At 36.8% G+C, this 20,540-nt stretch overlaps 1 protein-coding gene across 5 annotated transcripts in view; it reads left to right on the forward strand.

Moving 5' to 3' along the window:
- Positions 1 to 20,540, forward strand: part of HIVEP1 (HIVEP zinc finger 1) — a 144,411-nt gene that overhangs the window by 74,629 nt on the left and 49,242 nt on the right. For all 5 annotated transcript variants that reach the window (XM_059399444.1, XM_059399440.1, XM_059399442.1 and 2 more), the window contains exon 3: positions 1,109 to 1,162. In XM_059399444.1, coding sequence (XP_059255427.1) covers positions 1,109 to 1,162 — 54 coding nt within the window. The remainder of the gene's footprint in view (positions 1 to 1,108; positions 1,163 to 20,540) is intronic.

The following is a 20,540-nucleotide window of genomic DNA, read 5'->3' on the forward strand; positions in this document are numbered from 1 at the left end:
TTATTTGTTTGGAAAAGATGCATTTCGGAGGCTCATCTGTGGCCAGCGGTGGCAGCATTGGAGACCATTCTGGGGGCAATGGTGAATGCCCAAAGGCATAAATGATGGAAGTACCAATATTTTGAAAGCTTTTAAGTGATACTTCTGTGAACTAACTATAATAATATGTAATGATTGTTTGTGTATTCATTTCAGTGCAAAATAGTTCCCCGGGAATTTTGTAGCTTCTCCCATGATCACAAGCCCTTCGACTACCCTGTGTTAAGCTTGAAACTGGTTATTGTCATAATCATCAAATAAGTGCATCCTTATAAACTGTAAATTAATTGTTAACCAAGGTAGAACACATGCTTTTTTTGCAAAAGCCAGTGGTGCTCCGATCCTCAGATCCAAGACCTGTCGGCTCAGGGCCGCACGTGCCTCCCTCTCCTGTCGGCACCTGGGGCAGCCTCCCAGGGCCTTGTTAGGTGTTACTTCTGGGTTATACCTGCTCCTTCAAAACAAACAGTTCTGTGGTCATTACTTTGATACAGGATATCTTCAATGCAGTATGCTACCCTCCCCCTTCATAAATGACTCTCCTGTTACCAAGGCTTGGCAGGACAGGTGGCTATTAATTAAAGCTCCTCATTTCATGTATTTCCTGGTTCTTCCATGTTTGGCATAGGTCTCAGGCCATCTACGAACTTGGATTAGACTTGTTTCTAAGCTGGGGGCGTTTGTTATATCTCTCTAATAAAATCCTTCTTGGGCAATTGTATATCTTCAATAAGGAAAGTTTTATTTTTAGGTGCTTTTCTTAGGGACCTAGACATTTTTTAAAATATAGTTCAGTATTTGAAATGTACTCATTATTTGCATTATGGAAACATTAACTAATTGGAAGTGGTCCTTGTGACCAAGATATGATTGAAGGGAGAAATTCAATTTTAAAATAAGGGAATATATCATTATTTTGACAGTTTAAGTGCATTTATTTCGCAAATAATTCATTCAGTAAGTATTTATTACTATGTATCAGATACCATCTATAAGTAGTATGTTTGTTTTTCTGTATTTTTATTTGTATATGATGAATTGATTTGTAAAATTTCTTTCTTTTTCTTAGACAAAATTGAAGAAGCACAAAAAGAACTTAATGGGGCAGAAGTGTCAAAAAAAGGTAAATTGAACTCAACCGCATATAGACTGTATTCTTAAGTGATTCCTATATAGCTACCTTATAATCACAGCCTTACTCAATGTAAACATATCACAAAATTAAAAATCACCTTAGACTAATTGATGTCTAGAAGTATATGGACTCTGCTTTATGAAATGCTTTAGCTACGTATCATATTCTGTAACTGTTTCCCAGGTATTTATACATTGCTGGTGGGATTGTGGAAGATTGTTGCAGGTCTTTCAAAAGTCCTGTTTATGAGACCATCCCATAGCAATAAAAGTACAAATACACTGTCTAATGATGGCTGTTTACATATATATATGTGCCTACGTGTGTTCTTGTGATGCAGTATTTTTTCATAAGGACAAAAGCCCGAGACAAATAAAATAATTGGAATGCTAGTCAGTGAGAAAATAGTTGAATAAATTATAATACATTCATATTTGGGGATATATTATATACTTTTTAAAGAAGTGTTAATTATTTCAATTGATGGTGATGATTTATTGCTGTATGAGGAAAGTGAAACTGCACTGTAGCTTGTAAAAATCTCAATTTTTTTGTTCAGTCAAATGATGAAGACAAATATATTTACACATCTACTTATACATATGATTGTACAGGTTTGGACAAAGTTTGCAAGGACTGTGCACAAATATATTTATAATGGTGGAAGAAGGGGCTGAGAAAGATTAACTTTTATTTATATGGTTTTCTGTTTTTTTATTATAATGTTTATTATATATAAAAAATTAAAAAGTTTAAATGCAAAAATTGATTGTCATCATAGAAACACACTGGTTACTTTTCCAGGTAGCAGGAAAAAGTACATTCAGTATAAAACAGCCAGTGCAGAGGGAAGACAGTGTGAATTGGATAGTGTTCCAACTCTATATGTTAATGAGAAAAATTGATTAAAAGGGGCATAGTTAAAGCTCTCTTTAGAGCGTTTATATTTCATGATTTATTATTTCTTTGTCCTTCTATCTTCTAATGAAAGTGGAATATTTTGACAATAATTTAGCCATGTAGGATTCCAACTGAATGTCTTTTTTTTTTTTTTTTTTTTTTAAATCTAGTTAGGTTTGTAGCTAGGTGTCTTTAGTAGAAATATTTCTGGCCATCCACATTCTCCATCCCTTGAACCAACCTGTGAACCATCAGGATGGTTTGGGGTTGGTCTGAATAGTTAGATTGTGTTGCGCAACGGCACTGAACTGTCTCTCTTCCCTGTTTCCCTTTTCCCCACCCCCTTCTTCCATGCAACCTGGGAGGTCCTTAACAAATTGGCACCTTTAATGACATTCTTGCAGAAAAGTTTAGAAAGAACAGAGAAGTCACTGTAGCCATGCTGTCCCTTTCAGTGGTTGACTGAAGATTCCTTTCCCCATCACTGTAGACCATTTAGACGTGCAGGCTACGCTGTAAGAGATCTTTTACGTCTAGTAATGGGTTAGAGCTGCTTCAAGTAGAAAAATAAATGTGTGCCTGTTTTCCTTTTCCTTCTTTCTTACTCCAGTGGCAGAGTTTTAAGAAGAGTGAACTAAATGCCTGATAGGAAGGAAGAAATGGAACAAAGGTTCTAGAAAAAGAAATTGAATAATGAGGTTCAGAATAATCTAGTGACTACATTTATTTAAGACCTAGCATGAATAACCAAGTGAGCATAGTTCCGTGCAATTCACTGCCTAGAATTACTACTTGACTTCCATTTTTACGTACACATTCTAGGCAAATTAAAAATAAAATAGCTTTTCCCTCAAATATAATTAAGGAATAATATCAGTTTGTCTTTAACAATATGAGATAAAATCTTTGAGTAATAAAAAGTTGTGAGATTTCTCAAGTCTTTGCTTGCTGAGCTGCCTGTTTTATTCAAGGAAATTCATTTCTGGGGCACCTGGGTGGTTCAGTGGGTTAAGCCTCTGCCTTTGGCTCAGGTCATGATCTAAAGGTTCTGAGATCGAGCCCCGCATTGGGCTCTCTGCTCAGCGGGGAGCCTGCTTCCCCCCTCTCTGCCTGCCTCTCTGCCTACTTGTGATCTCTCTCTCTGTCAAATAAATAAGTAAAATCTTCAAAAATATATATTTATTTTTTTAAAAAATTCATTTCTTCCTTCAAATAATGTTCTTTAAAAATTTGTTGTTTCTTATTTTTATTAAGAGGAGTCATCTAGGACAGGTCACTTTTTCACTGTTTTTTCAAGGTGCTTTTGTTTTTTTTCCCCCTGTAAGTCTGACTTTTTCTTCTGCATCTGGTTATTTTTCTACAGTGCTCATGGTTCTAAGGCTTTGCTTCCATAGAGGACAGTGTAGTCCTTAACTTATCTGTGGATCTTTCTCCCCTTTCCTTTATTTTTAACCATTAGGACAGGTAACTAATTTATCTTCAAAATCATCTTCATTAATGACAAGCCCTCACAAAAAACATTTAAAAAAAGTAAACCTTGATCTTTGATAGATCTTTATTGTTTTCTAACATTTTAAGAAAGAATTAATCTGTTTCATATGGTGGCAGAGAAAGTGATTTGGTTCATTATACACGAATAAAATAAAGAAGGATGTGAAATTATGTTAATGTATTTCTTTTATTCTTTCTGCTTATGAATGGCTTTGATTTATTTTTATTTTAATGGGTTTGGGGATAAAGAGAACATGTAGCATTCATATAATTCTCCATAATATCATCAAACTCTTCCTTACAGTCCTCTTTCCTTGTTCCTGGCATCTGTTGTATTGGACACTATTCCCCACATTATTGCACAGGATTTAAATGAAAAATAAATAGTGACTGTCACAGTGTGGGAATGGAGTATGTTATAAAATTAACTGGGGAGAAATAGTTTCTCAGGAGAGCTTTCATGTGCTTTCTTTGTAAGTTTTAGTTTTAATAGTTTAAAATTTTTATCATATAATATTTGATACCTGCAAGCTGTGCATGTAACATATTATATAGCATAAGAGTAACCCGGTGTCTTTAATCCCGCTACCCATGGAAGTAAGAGCCGGCGCGTTGTCAAGGCTGTCGCATCGGCCTGAGCACTGGGCTGTTTCATCCCACCGTCTCTCTGTTGAGGTGTTCACCGTCCTCAACGTTGTGTTCATAGTGTTAACGCTTGGTGAAAATAATTATACTTTTTAGTTTTGCCTGAGTTTGGGCATTAAAAATAATCTTGCATAATTTTAACAGCTTGTTCACTCGGCATTGTTTCTAAAATGTATATATGTTGTTGAATGTAGTAGCTCTTTCTTTTCCTCGCTGTAATAATACTTTATTGTGTGAGACAATGTGTACTTCCATTCTCCTGTTGATGGATTTGAGTTATTTCTACCTCCTCGCGGCTATGAAGATTCTCGCATCCTAGTGCACATCTGTGAGTTTTCCGGGGCATACAATGGGGAGTATAATGGTGTCTAAGAATTCATTTTATGTTTGGAATTGTCAGCCCTTTTATTTTTTTCTAGTTGGATGGATAAAAAATAGTATTTTGTCCTGCTCTCAATTTATTTATTTTAATCATAATATTAAACATGCCTTCATTTGTATTCTACCTTCTTGAAATGCTTAGGAGTATCTCATGCATTTTAAAACTCCTTGTTTTTTTTTTCTTAATATATCTTGGGTAACGGTCCTTTATTCATGTTTTGAGGTTTAGTTTTGAGCTTAATATTTTACTTTCTTTAAATTGCCTTCCAATAAACAGAAGCTCTTGATTTTAATATTATCAAACTATTAGGCTTTTTCTTTTATGATTAGTATTTTTTTATTTTGGGGATTTTTAAACTTACTTTGCTTGTCTTATATTCTTCCCTATCACAAGGTCATACATACTTTTTCCTCTATTTTCTTCTTAAAAAAAACTTTAAAATTCAGATAAAAAAAATCTGTCTGGAGTTGGTTCTTTAAAAAAATATAGTATCAGGGTTCCAGTTTTGTGGGGGCTTTGTTTTTTGTGTGTGTGTGGGGGGAGTTGTTTGTTTGGTTTTTTGTCCCTGAACGTGTATGGAGTGGATTTTTCCTTTACTCTGTTTCATACTAATTTTCCTTGTATGTATGGGTTTGTTTCTTGGTTTTCTGTTCTGTTCTGTTTATGCATCCATAGGTTAATATTACAGTGTATTAATTCACTTTATGTTTTAACATACAGTATAACAGGGGGGTAAATTCCTGAAGTGTTTTGACTATTTCTGGTTTTTTTGCTCATCCATTTACATTTTAGAATCAGCTTCTAAAAGAACCTTTAGGACCTTGTTTGGGATTACATTGACTTTGGAGCACAGTGACTGTTTTCACAATTTCCAGGCTTTCTAGCTATAAAAATAGCATATTTTTGATACATGTATTTTCTTTATATCTTGTAATTTTTTCCCCATATGGCTCTTGTATTTATTTTATTGAATTTATTTGTTGGTACTTTATTTTTTTGCTGATTTCATTGATTGTATATGTGAAATTGTTTTCTAGTTCTTGTTGACAAATAGAAATGCAATGATTTTTTTGTATATTCATCTTGTATCCAGCCACTTGCCTGAATCATTCATTCTGAAAATTTATCTGCAAATGCTTTAGATTTTCTTATAGACAGCTAGAAGCAATCAAAGTTTTGTTTCTTCCTTTTAAAATCATTGTTCCTTTATTTATTTTTCTTGTTTTACCCAGTTGGCTCCAGTAAAATATCAGAAGAATGGTAGTGTTGGCATCTTTGACTTTTTCTTGATTTTAAAGGGAATGCTTAGAGTATTTCTCCATTCAAATGTTCGAAGTCTTTATGGGAGGCTGTGGTCAGGTTTTTTAGTTTTGCTTTGTTTTTATAGCTTAAGGAGGTTATTTTTTTAATTTATTGAAATTTTTAAAAAGAATCATAAGTGGCTGCTTTTTTTTTTTTCTTAAGATTTTATTTATTTATTTGACAGACAGAGATCACAAGTAGGCAGAGAAGCAGGCAGAGAGAGAGAGAGGAAGCAGGCTCCCCGCCGAGCAGAGAGCCCTACGTGGGGCTCGATCCCAGGACCCTGGGACCATGACCAGAGCCGAAGGCAGAGGCTTTAACCCACTGAGCCACCCAGGTGCCCCAAGTGGCTGCTTTTTTAATCAAATACTTTTTCTTCATATATGGAGCCGATCTTCTGGTCCTCTCTCATTCTAGTGTTTAAACTTGACTTACGTTCTCTTAATAAAACCAATTTAGTCTTGATGTTTGTCTTTTTAAACACACTGCTAGATTGATCTTTTAATATTTGTTGAACTCTGTATCCATGTTCAAGAAATAATGGTTTTATTTTCTTATCATTTTCCTTTTCTGATTTGTCTCAAAATTATATTAGCTTAACAGAGGAGATCTGAGAACTGTCCTGCTTCCCATGGATGTGTTTGTTTAATATTAGAACGATAGCTTTACACGAAGGTCTTGGAATATACTTTGACTTTCAGGAGGGATTGAAGGTAGATATTTTAAGTATCAAATCAGTATATTTAGGTTCTGCTCATACTTTTTTCTTTTCAGTCAGGCAGTAAGTTACATATTTGTTACAGTGTATACATTCTATCAAGTCTTCAAGTTTGGCAAAAAGTCATTGGTGGTATTCTTTTAACTCTCTTTCATTGCTACTGGATTTTTTCATTGTTAATTTTGCTCATTTGTGCTTTTTCTCTCTTGATTAGTCTCACCAGAGGCTTATCTGTTTCACTTCCTTATTTTACACCAACTTCTGATTTTCTGCATATTGTATTGTCCTTTTAATTTCATTAAGTTTTGCTTTTTATTATTTTTTTCCTCTTTTTCTTTGGGTTTATTCTGTTACCAAGTTTCTTAAAGTTGGAATTTGGGCTAATTTATTTTAAGCCTTTGTTCTTTCCTGTTTGAATCACTGAAAACTATTAATTTCTTTCTGCGTATTTCTTTATTACATTCTACACAATGTCATATTTGTTGCTTTCATTAATTTCTATGCCGGTTTCTTCTTTGATTCTTTTGATAGAATTTTCCCCCTACACTGTTGGGGATTTTATTTATGTTTTTGTTAGTGATTTCTCACTTAATTATATTGTGACATTAACTGTTTTTTAAAACCGGTTTGTATTTCTAAAACAACTTGCTCTCTGTTTCTGAACACTATGTAATCAAAATTCTCAGGGAGTACCCTACAAAAATGCTCCTAGCTTTTATGCTAGAGATTCAAAATTCAGCACTTTCTAAATTTACCTTGTTACAAAGACTAAATAGCTGAAGTTGAAAGATGTCAAAGAACTTTACCCCCAGAGAGTAGAAGCAGCAAGTAGCATGAGGAGAGTTCAAGTCCTTGTCTTGGACTGTGCCGTTCTAACATTATCCTGCATCATAACTGGATGAGAGCTGTGGTCCAGTGGTGGTTGAATCTGTGATAGTCCTGTTCTTTAGAACAGGGTAATTTATTATGGGTGATGAGATTATGTTAGCAGTCACCTCCTTGAAGAAAATAATTCAGGAAAAATAGGACTCAGACAGTTGAGTCTAGAAAAAGGTGGAGATTGTAGGTCAGCTTGCGTGGGATTTTTTCACAGTAATTCACAGCAAAATCCTGAAGTCGCCCCCATAATGACAGTAATTTCCTTAAGCAGCAGTAGTATCACTCTGACTTTTTAAACTCCAACCACCAGAAAGTTTATTTAAAAAAAAGCAACAAGGGGCGCCTGGGTGGCTCAGTGGATTAAGCCGCTGCCTTCGGCTCAGGCCATGATCTCAGTGTCCTGGGATCCAGCCCCACATCGGGCCCTCTGCTCGGCAGGGAGCCTGCTTCCCCCTCTGTCTCTGCCTGCCTCTCTGCCTACTTGTGATCTCTCTCTCTGTCAAATAAAATAAATAAAATCTTTAAAAAAAAAAAAAGCAACAACAATAATTTCTGTTAATCATCTGTTTTACTGTGGATACGAGGGTAATGGGGCCATAAGCATGTCTGTGTGGGTTGTGTGGCTTAAGAAACACAGTAAGGGGTCTACACGGCTGCAGTAGCTAGCAGGTTTAGACTTGCTCTAAGGAGGCTCTTGACAAGTAGGATTTCTGTTAACATAGGCATAATTTATGCCCAGGAATTACCCTCCTGTTATCCCAGGAAGCTGGAGGGAAGTTAGGTATCTGTGTAAAACTAGGCTGCATAATTCTGAAGTGAGAGTGACAGACTAATGAGCAGAAAACTAGACTGTGGAACTCTAATTAGTGTGTAAATAAGAAACCTAGAGTTTGCTCACCTACTTTCCTAAATGTCTTTTTCTTTTTTAAAAAATTTTTTATTTTTTATCAACATATATTTTTATCCCCAGGGGTACAGGTCTGTGAATCACCAGGTTTACACACTTCACAGCACTCACTAAAGCACATACCCTCCCCAATGTCCATAATCCCACCCCCTTCTCCCAAACCCCCTCCCCCCAGCAACCCTCAGTTTGTTTTGTGAGATTAAGAGTCACTTATAGTTTGTCTCCCTCCCAATCCCATCTTGTTTCAAAATGAAACAAGAATAAATGTCTTTTTTTTTTAAGCTTCTTATAATAGGAGTAAGTTCACCAGCAGTACAAAAAACTCTCCCATGTTTTTTGTTTTAAATACCACACATGCTATTTTTAAAAAAATGAAGGCTGATTTGTGATCATATTTTATGTTAATAAGTTTATGTTTGAATGCTAATGACATTCCCTTCCTTAAGAATTCTGCTAAGTACACTTAGGAAAATGTAAGGGTTTCTTCTTAGATTTGGGACGATGAAGTGGTTTCTGAGAAAGACTAAAATTGAAGTGGCATTATGGAAAATTTGGGCTAATTTTAGTAAATTAAAATCAATAATATGAATGCAATCTAAGGGAAGATAAAAATGTCTTAGAAATAGTCTGGGAGCAAGTTTGTGCACTAGAACAAAACTTGATTATCATCATCAAAATGTAATAAACCTTCTGGGCGTTAAAAATATAAAAAATTAAAGTACCTTGGCAGAGGAAAGGCTAGTGTACTATTTCATTGAGGTGTCTGAACTCGAGAGTGTTTTAAAGGAACACAGTTTTATTACTTTAGTGTACGGTAATACTAGCTAGTTAAGTATACCCTCTTGGCAAGTTGTGGTCCCTGGGTTTTATAAATTAATTGCTGGGAAATAGTGTATTTAAATGCACATGTTAATGGATGTTTATTTTAAATAAAAACATTTATAAATTCTGCTTTTATCTTAATGAATGCCCTAAAAAGCTCATTATGTTCTTCTCATAAGCTGTTAGCTCATTCTTTTATTCAATAAATTTATATTATGCATCGGCCATTCTTTGTAACCCTGGGAAGTAGATAGGAAAGAACATGTCTAACTTACCCTAAAAGGATAACTTTTAACTTTACTGCTCTTGCCCAAATTGTCCTGAAATCCGAATTGTTAGAACCAAAATTCATGAGGTTTTATGTAGACTGACAGCAGCGCCTAACAAATTTCCCTTGGGAAAACAGCAACAGATTTTTCTGTTTTCTCAGGGAAAAAAAGTCATCTTTTATCTTTTATTACTTGGAATTTTAGATTTAAACATTCAGGTTTCATGAAGTATTCTCTGAGTGTAATGGACAATGCTAATTTGAATTCTAAGAAGATTAGTATTGTTTTAATTATTTGTGCAATGTGTGTGGCTTAAAGGAATCCTATGGCAATCTGGTTAATATTTTGAGATTTAAAAATACTAAATCCCAAGAGATGATTGCCTTTCAGATAGACTGTGCCAGCCATATAGAAGATGATTTGCACAATGATAAATAACATAAAGCATTTTTTAGTTCATTAGTATAAAACAAGTGTCTTTAAATATTCTTTACTCATGGTGTTTAAATGTAAGAAAAACTAAGGGTGCAGTTGGTTAGGGAATCAACTCTTGGTTTCTGCTCAGGTTGTGATCTTAGGGTCCTGAGGTCAAGCCTGCATCAAGTCATGCCTCTGGTCAGGCTCTGTGCCCAGCAGGAATTCTGCTTGGGATTCTCTCCCGGTCCCCCTCTGCCTGTCCTGTGCATGTGCACACTCTCACTCTCACTCTCATGCTCTCTCTCAAATCATCATCTTCTTCTTTTTTTTTTTTAAAGGCAGTGAAACTAATGCTCTGTTTCCCATAAAATATGAGAAGCAAAATCCTTAATACCTTACTATTAAAAGAAACTAACGTTGCTGATTATTGTCTGTTGATGAATCATTCATTAAATCAGAGACTTAAGTAGCTAACAAGATTTTTGTTTTATAGGATTCATAGACTATCACAGACTTGCCTTCTTCTGTACTTTTACTGCATATTCCATTGACTTCAAGATGCTATTAATTGTGAGATTCACGATGATCTCATGCACCATTTAGAAAGGGAAAGTCACTACCCATTAAATCATGACACAGTACTCTTATAATTGAGTAGAAGATGAATCCTCATTTCAGGGAGATTAAAATGTCCGAAACCTGTTTGTTTGAGAGTCTGTGGAGTGTATTCACGTCCACGGCTTCATTTTGTGGTGAGAGAGCTGAAGTGGTTCAGGTGGTGAAGGCTGGATTTGAGCTGCCTTGAGGACAGCGTCCCTAAGAACTGTGAAAAACAAAGGAATAGATCTTTTTATCTGTTGGTTCACTTGGAAATTCATCGAGAATGATAAGAATAAAAGCAGGCTATGCTCAGCTTACTGTCTTTGCCTCTTGGGTAACTGACCTCATCAGGCATACGCCTCCGTATCTTCTATGTAAATAATGTTGGCCAGTGACTTAAAAGGGTAGTGTGTGTTTCTGTTGATTTACTAAGGCATTTCTGGGCTAGGCTGCTGTGATCTATGTGTGGGGCCAAAGGAACAAAAGGGAAGCGAGCTCAGGTATGTGTGGCCTACAGAGAGACGTGTTCGTCTCTATTTCCAGATGAGAGAAGGTGCTAGATGTGTGGCATGAAAGGGAGGCATATAATTCCAGGCAAGGAAGAATAGAAAATAAAAGTGAGAGGAGGCAGAATCAATTGAAAACGGACTAAACAACTGGGAGAAACTCTGGAAAATGAAATTTAAAAATTAAAACACGAACGTCTTTGGAAATCACACAGTACCATTTCAGCAAGATGCGATTTTCTTTTGTCAGTTTCGTGACTCAGAGGGTGTTTTATTGGGCTGGGCTGCATCTGAGAAAAATTTCAAATTTTGAAGGATAATTTAGAGTTTTGTCCTGAGCACCAGGCAAAGAATGAACTCTTTTCCTTCGGGAAAAGATTTGGAAGCCGCAAATGAGAGTCTGTGGACGGACGCAGGAAGGGCCGAAGAGGGCTAAAGCGTGCTGAAATGAGCACAAAGGCGGGTAGAGACGTCTGCACAGAGGCGGATGCTGAAGTGGCGAAGCAGATTGCAGCAGACACAGAACAGGTCGTATGGGGAGCGCAGCGGGTGCCCTGCACAGGAGCCGGGAAGGGGGGTGTTGCTAGGGCTGTGCTGATTCCCGCAGGCCTATTAGAAACTGCCTAACAAGACCCCTTCATGGCTCTCTGTGGCCCTTGGCATGAAGACAGTGCTCCAAATCATGGCGCCCCAGAGACCTCATCTCACTAAGTCCCACCCCCCGCCTGCTCACCCCCGCCTCACCAGTCGGGCTCCTGTGATGCCTCCAGTTCACTTTTGCCTACCGTTCACCCGACCAGCACCCTACCCCCACCCCCATACTTGGCTCTGGTTCCTAGTACATACAGTAGGCATTTGGCAGAAATTCACTGAATAAATGAGGGCAGGTGAGTAGGTGGGGGAGGGAGAGGAATGGCTTCCTTCACATTACAGGCAGGACTTTCAGATCACATGTACCGTTAATTTCTTCTCTTTTTTTAAGTGTGGCTACATAGATATTTTTTATTTCTCCTGCTATAACCTAGCTGGCATCTCTGAAGTAAAATTTTTTATTATATTATATTAAATTACCTATATAATTTAATTGTATCTCTCTGCAATGATATACAGAACTTATTTATATCTCTCTCCCTACCAAAAATAAAAAACTTTCCTCTAGCCTTTAATCGAGACTGGTCAGCTACTGCAGTGGTCAGCTACTGGTCAGCTACTGCAGATGAATCCTTTCTCATGATTTTATCTAAATGCTGTGATTAAAACCATTCTTTTTTTTTTTTTAAGATTTTATTTATTTATTAGACAGAGATCACAAGTAGGCAGAGAGACAGGCAGAGAGAGAGGAAGGGAAGCAGGCTCCCTGCCCAGCAGAGAGCCCGGTGCGGAGCCCGATCCCAGAACCCTGGAATCATGATCTGAGCCGAAGGCAGAGGCTTTAACCCACTGAGCCACCCAGGCGCCCCTAAAACCATTCTTGGTATACTTTGGTAATATAATTACATGTTTGTTAACCTGGTGGGAGGTTAGATGTTCTGAATGAAAAGTTGAGGATTTCAGGCTTCCCAAGGTTCAACACTACAACCCCAAGAGCCTTTGTGATAGAATTGTTTATCAAATAGATTTCATGTTTTCTTGTCTCAGTAATAAGATTAGCCTCAATTTAAACTTGTTTTCTTCTTTTTTTTAAAAACTTGGGTCAGTCATGTGCTGGTCCCTGCGGGAAAGGAGGGAACAAATGACAGTGTTTGCAGTGTGGTGAAAATATGCCTTCCAAGACTGATCTCAAGCTACCACTGGTAGCTCACAAAACTCTTGGCAGAAGGTCAGCAAGTCAATAGACGACTTGAATAGCCCAGTAAACTCACTGGACCTAATCGACATCTATAGAATATTCCACCGAACAGGAGTATAACACACATGTTCTCCAGTGTGCATATAAGATTCTCCAAGATAGGCCATAACTGAGGCCATGGAACAGTTGCTCAGTCAATTTAAGTGGACTGAAATAATACTTACTCTGTCTTCAAGCTGACCAGAGCCAGTGAAGTTAGAGATCAGTAACGGAAAAAGTATGTGCACCTGAAAAAGTTCTTCTGATCCTACATAATCCCCCAGAGGAGAAATGGCAGGCGGCAAAGCAAAACTTTAGTGTACAGATGATTCAGAGACTTTCAAACAAATACACTATGAACACTGCCAAAAAATTGATAAAAGGAGTCTACATTAGATTATGTATCCATGAGGAAGCTAACAGAGGTACAGACCACTGGAAATGCTTTCTCTGAAACAGAAATAGACCTTGCTGTAACAAATTTTTAAGGCTTACACTTCCTCCAAAAAAAAATAAAACATTACACAAAATCATCTCCTTAATAATTAAGCAAGAAAGGGATTACACAGAGAAATGTATTTGGAACAGCTATCTCGTTGTCTTCCTTTTGAATAAGACAGTCAAAGCATTTTAGCACCTGAAACTTTCTGCGGAAAAGTACACGTGTCACACAGTGTCATTACCTTGTCATTTCTTAAGGACATATTTCTTAAAGAGATTAACTATTATTTTATTTTTATGTTAATTTAATACTCTTTATTCTGATAGTGTTCAGTCTATTTAACAGTTTTTATTTTATATTCTGATAACGTAGAACATTAGAATAATGCTAGCTCTTTTATAAACTTATTACAAGACATCAAATAAAATGTCTTTATGATGTTTTTATTAGAAGCGAATTAAAAATTTGGTTTCACTGAGCTAAAATAAAATATTGGAGTTAATTCCAGCTACTCCGTATTATAGAAAATAAATGTTATAATACTGGTTGAGCCATTTTGTTCTAGTAATATAATTTCAATCCATGATGATAGAATATAATAATAATAGGATGCTGATGATACAACATCATCATCATCACCATCCATAGTAGCAGTGGTGGTATTAGAAAGAAAATCGAGGTTTCGAGCACCACACTGTGCTTCCTACATGCGTTACCCAAATAATCCTTGCAGCCTTGTGCAGTGCTATTATCTGCACAACACCAGTCCGTGTTCAAGGTCATGGAGCTGGTGATTGGTAGAGCCAGGACTTGAAGCCAGGCTTCCCTCTGTAACTGCGTGGATGGGGTAGGAGAGTTGGAAGAATTTAGGACAATTTCTGGTTTTAACAGGTGCACAAATGGCCACGCCCTGTGCACTGAGATTGGCCTAAAATATTAATTGTGTTGATCTGACAGGACTATGTTGATTGTGTTGGGTAGCTTTCCTTATGTTGAAGCATCTGGGAAGGTTACTTGGAAGTTAAGTGCATGGGAGGAGAGGAGCATGTCTGCAGGTCTCGAAGACTGTCTTCGTACATTCGTCAGTTAGAGGTCTGTCAAGTTTTCACCTTCTTGGTGACTTGATTTAGAACTTGCTACATTCTAGATATTATTCAAGTTTCCAAATATGATTAGATGGAATATAGTATTCTCTTCTTATAATTTTGAATGCTTTTATCTGTTTTTATATCATACTCTTTTTCAGTATCTAAGAGCACTTATTGGTTACACTGATTTTTGTGTTTAAAATTTTCAAAGGTAAGTGTTACTTATTCTACTTTGAAAGTTATTTTAGGGGTACCTGGGTGGCTCAGTCAGTTAAGCATATGCTTTCGGTTCAGGTCCTGATCCCAGAGTCCTGGGATCAAGTCCCACATGGGGCTCCCTGCTCAGCAGAGAGCGTGCTTCTTCCTCTCCCTCTGCAGCTCCCCCTGCTTGTGCTTGCTTTCTTTCTCTCTCTCTGTCAAATAAATAAATAAAATTTAAAAATAAATTAATAATTTTTAAAATTTGACTATGTCTAACTATTTTTGTTCTTTTTTCTATATTCCTACCATCTTAATTAGTTCTCCAAAATCATGTATTAACTGCTTAGCAAATTATCTCTCATCTTTAAAAAAAAAAAAAGGTCCTACAGTATTCATTTGCCCCTGAGTGGTAAATGACACAAATATTTGAGTACCTATATTGCCCATATCTGGTACCTTTTGATCTATAGTATTTTCAGATACCTTTAAATAGGTTCTTACTTTGTTAGTTGAACTAGTTCGGGGATGAGTATTTTAATACATATTTATGAGAACATACTTGTGCATGATGAATTTAAAAATGTGGAACTTTAGGTGACAAATAGTAGGGGTCGCCTGTGCAATCTTTATACTTCAATCCCATAGTGGTTTTTTTAATTCCAATATAATAAACACGCTGTGTTCTGTTAGTTTCAGTGTACAATATAGTGATTCAGCAGTTGGATGCATTACTCAGTGCTCATCACGGTAAGTGTCCTTTTAATCCCCTTCACCTGTTTCACCCTCCCATATTTTTTAATTTGTTTCAAAACTTTATGTATGAGATTTTCTGTTAATGAAGATTTATAAGTTAGTAGGTCTGTGTTTTATGACATTTTCTTTGTGTGTTAAAACCTGTGTGGTTCTCTTTCCTGACTGTTTGCTACGTCATAGCCTGCTGGTAAATTCCAGCCCTCCCCCACAATTCTATTTCTGTGTCTTTCCAAGAATTTTTAATGTACGTTGTTGCCTCTCTGTTATATTGTAAAAGTTTAGTGATGTTGTATCTTGCATTGTTTAAACCTTTAGCCTGATGATGTGTGGTCTCAGACTTGGGATGGGAGGGAACCTAAATTCCACTTAGCTTCTAGTTTTGCTTTTCTTGTCAGAGCTGAGGTTCTTGTTCAGGAATGCTCCTGGCTTCCGATTGCTTTCCCATGCGTTCTTCCATTAGGAATATTAACAAGGCTTTTGAACCCACTCTGGTTGGTAAAACTCCACTCACATTTCACTGAATGCTCCAACAACTGCCCCGATCTTCCGCTTGAGGTGGGCTTGGTTGTGCTCTCAGAACCTGTTGTTGTGGACATGTTGACACTGGGTTCTCGAACGTTCCATCGTGGGGCTTGTTCTTCCCCTCAGGTGCTTGTCCACGTTCCCTGCTTTGGACTCACGTGCTGTCACTCTCGTGTATCCACATTCCATATGCTTTATTACTTCCCAGAGAGTTGCTACTCATTTTGTTTTAGCCACATGTTCATCACGCTTTTCCCTCTTCACTTTGTCTTACATATTCGGTTTCCCATCTAGGATAATTTTATTTTACTTCTAGCATAGTCTTTAGTTTTCTATTAATGCAGGTCTGTTATGACAAATTACTTCAAGTATCATTTATTAGAAAATGTCTCTTTCGTTTTCATTCATGGGGAAAAAAAAAAGAAACAACTTCTGCTGAGTATAAAACTAGAGTCTTCTAGCTTGGCAGTTCACCTCCCTGTGCACATTGCTGCCATCGAGATTGTCACTTGTGAATCTAATTACTGCTCCTTGGGAAGTGATCCATCTTCATTTTAATGTATTTTCCTGAAACTTTTAAGATTTGGGGGCCTTGGCTCTGCCTTGCAGTTTCACAGAGGGGCAAATAGGTCTGATTTCTCTGTATTTCTCTTGTTGGTACTCCGAGGCACTCCTGAATTCGTAGAGTCCTGGGTCTGGGGGATGCCCAGTTATTTATGGTCTCCCGTTCTGAGATTCCAGTTCCAGTCTTTGACTTGTCCTTTGTTCTGGAACATCTCCATTTTGCCACCTTTTGTCCCCGCTACTCTATGCCTTGTTGTTTCTCTTGACTCCTCTCAGTCCCTGGCGTAATCTGAGCTTACAGCCAGGGAGTTCTAAATTTGCGTGTACTTTCCAGATCTGTCATTTACATTTGGCCCCTCAGACACGCTCTCTTCTTTACTTTCCCATTTTCCTTTAGAATGTTCAATATGCTTTCAATATTAATAGCATTAGTACATTGATTTTGAAGTCTCTGTGTATCAGTTCCAGTATTTTGGACCCTCGTCGATCTTTCGTGATACTGGTGCTTTCATTCTTTTCTTAGGTGCCCGGTTATCTTTGAATAGTTAGACATTCTAGTTAAGAAATCTTTGAAATGGTTCAGAGCTTAAGTAGGCATCTTCCTCCAGAGAAGAGTTTGCTTCTGCGAGGCTCGTAGGAGAGCTAACGATCCCATGTCAACTTAATTCTATTTGGGGTCTTTGATTTTTCTGGGCCACTGGAAGTAAGTTGCTGTTCATGTGAAACTTGCTTGGTCTACATCCAGTCCTCTCTTATTTCTAGAATAAAATCCTTCAGGCTCTCAACCGGGAACATGTAGATTTTCACAGGGACTCCGTGGATGACATTCCTGGGATTCTGTCATTTATACCCTTAGCTGTTTTAGATTGTCAGAAGAACTGCTCGGCCATCTAGCTGCTCCATCTGGACAAATCTTCCCTGAGCAAAAGGAGCCCAAATGCTGAGTTCACCTTTTTGGACTTTACCCTCCCCTAGCTCTTGGCCTGCTAACTTTTCACTACCTTCCTACTGTTTTGGCGCCTTTAAATTGATAATTTTTTAATTAGTTTAAGCTGTTCTATTATCCTCAGAGGGCTATCATTTGAATTACTTAATTACTTAATTCTCTATTACCATACAAGGTAATACATTTAGAATATCAACCCGACATCTGCCTTATATGTTGCAATATTTCCCTTTTTGTCATTTGCTTTTTTCTATGTAGAAGAGATTTTTCTGTTTTTTAAGATGTTGTTTATTTATTTGAGAGAGAAATAGCCTACAATCAGAAGGAGGGAGAGGAACAAGCAGTCTCCATGCTAAGTGGAGCTGGACACTGGGCTTGACCCTATGACCCTGAGATCATGATCTGAGCTGAAATCAAGAGCACGAAGCTCAGCCAACGGAGCCACGCAGGTGCCCCAGAGTCTCTCGTATATACTCAGAGTCTTTCCACAGTTCACTTCTTTCTCTGGTTTTATTTCTGACATTGAATTAATGGACTTTGTGTGGAATGCAGTGTTTGCTCAGAATCTACTGTCGGTTTTTTTTTTTTTTGGTTCCATGTGTGAAACCATATCGAAAAACTCTATCATCCTTTCCCCAAGATTTTGAAATATGCCACTTTTTTGTATACTAAAGGCACATATATGATGGGATCTTTCTCTGGGTTTTCAGTTTAACCATTAATCTGATTTTGAGAAAATACTGTTTAATAATTTGATGCCTCTCTCTGTTGGTATCCTTATATCATTCTTTTTTATAATTTTATTACCTAATTTAGAATATTCTCCCAAGCAGAGATTAGAGTCGTGTCACATTTAGAAAAAAAAAAACAATTTTTTTATTGTGTGAAATTTTATAAAGTTTAGAAATTTGAAAAGAACTGAATTGATAAACTACAAAATATTCTTTCCAGGAGCATGGTGTGTTTCTTTGTTTTGCAAGGCTTTTTTTAAATCATTTCAAAAAGCTGGTTTTTGTATGTTTTGCATATTTTGTGCCAAATTTATTTTTAGGCATCTTTTCATTTTTGTTGCTGTTTCTAATAGAATATTCTTGCCATTATATTTTCCAACTAGTTATTTTTGGTACAAGTGATAAGATTGATATTTTTATGTTTTCGGTAGACATCTACCTTCCTGAGCTCTTTTTAGATATAGTAGATTTCTGGTTATTTCTGATAGGTTCTGTGGGAAACCATTAGATTATCAGCAAATAAGTCTACTTTCTTCCTTACCATTATTTACATCTCACTTATTTTTATTGCTGTTGCGTTAGCTTGGTCACCTAAAGAACTGATTAAAAATCTTAGTGATTATGGCAAAAATCCCTTCATTGTCCCATGGTTCAAAAGAGAGTTCTCTAGTGTTTGATTTTGAATGTTGTGAATCGTGGATATGGTAAATATTCTTTGTTGTGTTTTCCTACTTCTCTAAAGTCTGTTTTGATTTTTCTGATTTCTCTGTGACTTCCCTTCTGACCTCTGGGCTGTTTAGAAATATGTTGTTTAATTTCCAAATAGTTGGGGGGTTTCCAGATATCTTTCTACTGTTTATTTCTCTTTAATTTTATTGTGGTCAGAGAACATACTTTGTATGTCCTTTTAACCTTTTTGAGAAATTACTATGAAAGTAGCAGTTTAAAAAATACTTATAGTTTTGTAGGGCAGAAATTGGACATGGTCTCACTGGGCTATAATCAAGGTGTTAAGGGCTTTGTTTCTTTTTTGGTCTGTAGGGAAGAATCTGTCTTTTGATCATTAAGATTTGGGCAGAATTAAACTCCTGTGTCTGTAGCCTGAATTCCTCCTGTCCTTGCTGGCCTTCCCGGCTTCTAATGTCCACCTGTGTCCCTTGGATCCTGGCTCCCTTCTTCCGTCTCCAAAGGCAGCAGTGGCCAATCAAGTTTGTCACACGTGAGACCCCTCTATCTCCCCCACGCCCCCTCGTATTCTTCTGTCAATCGATTAAGTTAGAAGAGGTCCTGTGGTCATCCAGGATAGTCTCCCCATTTTTATGTCCATAATCTTATCACCTCTACAAAGTCCCCTTTGCATATGTAAGGACACATAGTCTCCAGTTCCCGGGATTGGGGTGTAGACATTTTGCCGAGCCATTATTTTGCCTAACACACTACCCTATTGGAAAATGCAGGGTCACACTGTGCGATATTTTAAAGTGATGGAATTTTTAAAAATTCTTTTACAAATGTTCTTTTATTGTTACCATTTTCAGACCTCTTTATATATGTAGATCCAAATTAAGGTTTTAACATTTCAGTACAGGCCAGCTGGCAATGAATGCTCTCGGCTTTTGTTTTTCTGTAAAAGTCTTTGTTTTGCCTTCATTTTTGAAAACTGTTATCTCTTGATGGAGAATTCTGGGTTGGCCATTTATTTTTTTCTTTCAGTAGTGTGAAAATGTCACCACACAGTTTCTGTTGAGAAGTCTGCTTTAATTTTTAATCTTTGATTCTCTATGTGTAATACATTTTTCTAACTTCTGGGTACCTTCAAGATTTTGATCTTTGATTTTCGGCACACTGAATATGATTTGTCTAGGTGATTTTTTTTCCTTCTTTTCTTTTTCTTTTATTTCTTGGTTTTTCTTCTCATCTTTCTTTATTCTTACTCATCAGTTGGGGTTGTCTAAGTTTCTTGAATCTATTTTTGGAAAATACTTGCTATTATTTCTTCACTTCTTCTGCGGTATTTTTTCTTCTCCTTTTGTGATTTCATTGATATGTTAGATCATTTGAGATTGTCCTATGGGCCTTGAATGCACTGTTCTTGTTTTGTCCTGTTTTGTTTCTGTGCTATTTTTCTTCTTTGTATTTCTGTTTGGTTAATTTTTATTGGCCTATCTATAAGTTCACCAATTCCTTAGTTTTGTCAGGTCTATCAATGAGTCTATAAAAGGCTTTGCCGGTCTCTATTACTTTGTCTTTTATTTCTAGCATTTCCGTTTGGCTTCCTCTGTTGTGTGTTTAAATTCCCATTTGTGAATGCACATATCGATTAGAGTTATTTTAATTACCTCTCTGAGAGTTCTGGCATCTGAATCATCCCAGAGTCTGGTTCTTCTGTTTGTTTTGTCTCTTGACAGTGGATGAATAATGCCTGGGTCTTACTGAACTTTGGATATTGTGTA

The sequence above is a fragment of the Mustela nigripes genome, chromosome 5 (assembly GCF_022355385.1).
Source record: "Mustela nigripes isolate SB6536 chromosome 5, MUSNIG.SB6536, whole genome shotgun sequence".
In the NCBI taxonomy this organism is placed as follows: Eukaryota; Metazoa; Chordata; class Mammalia; order Carnivora; family Mustelidae; genus Mustela; species Mustela nigripes.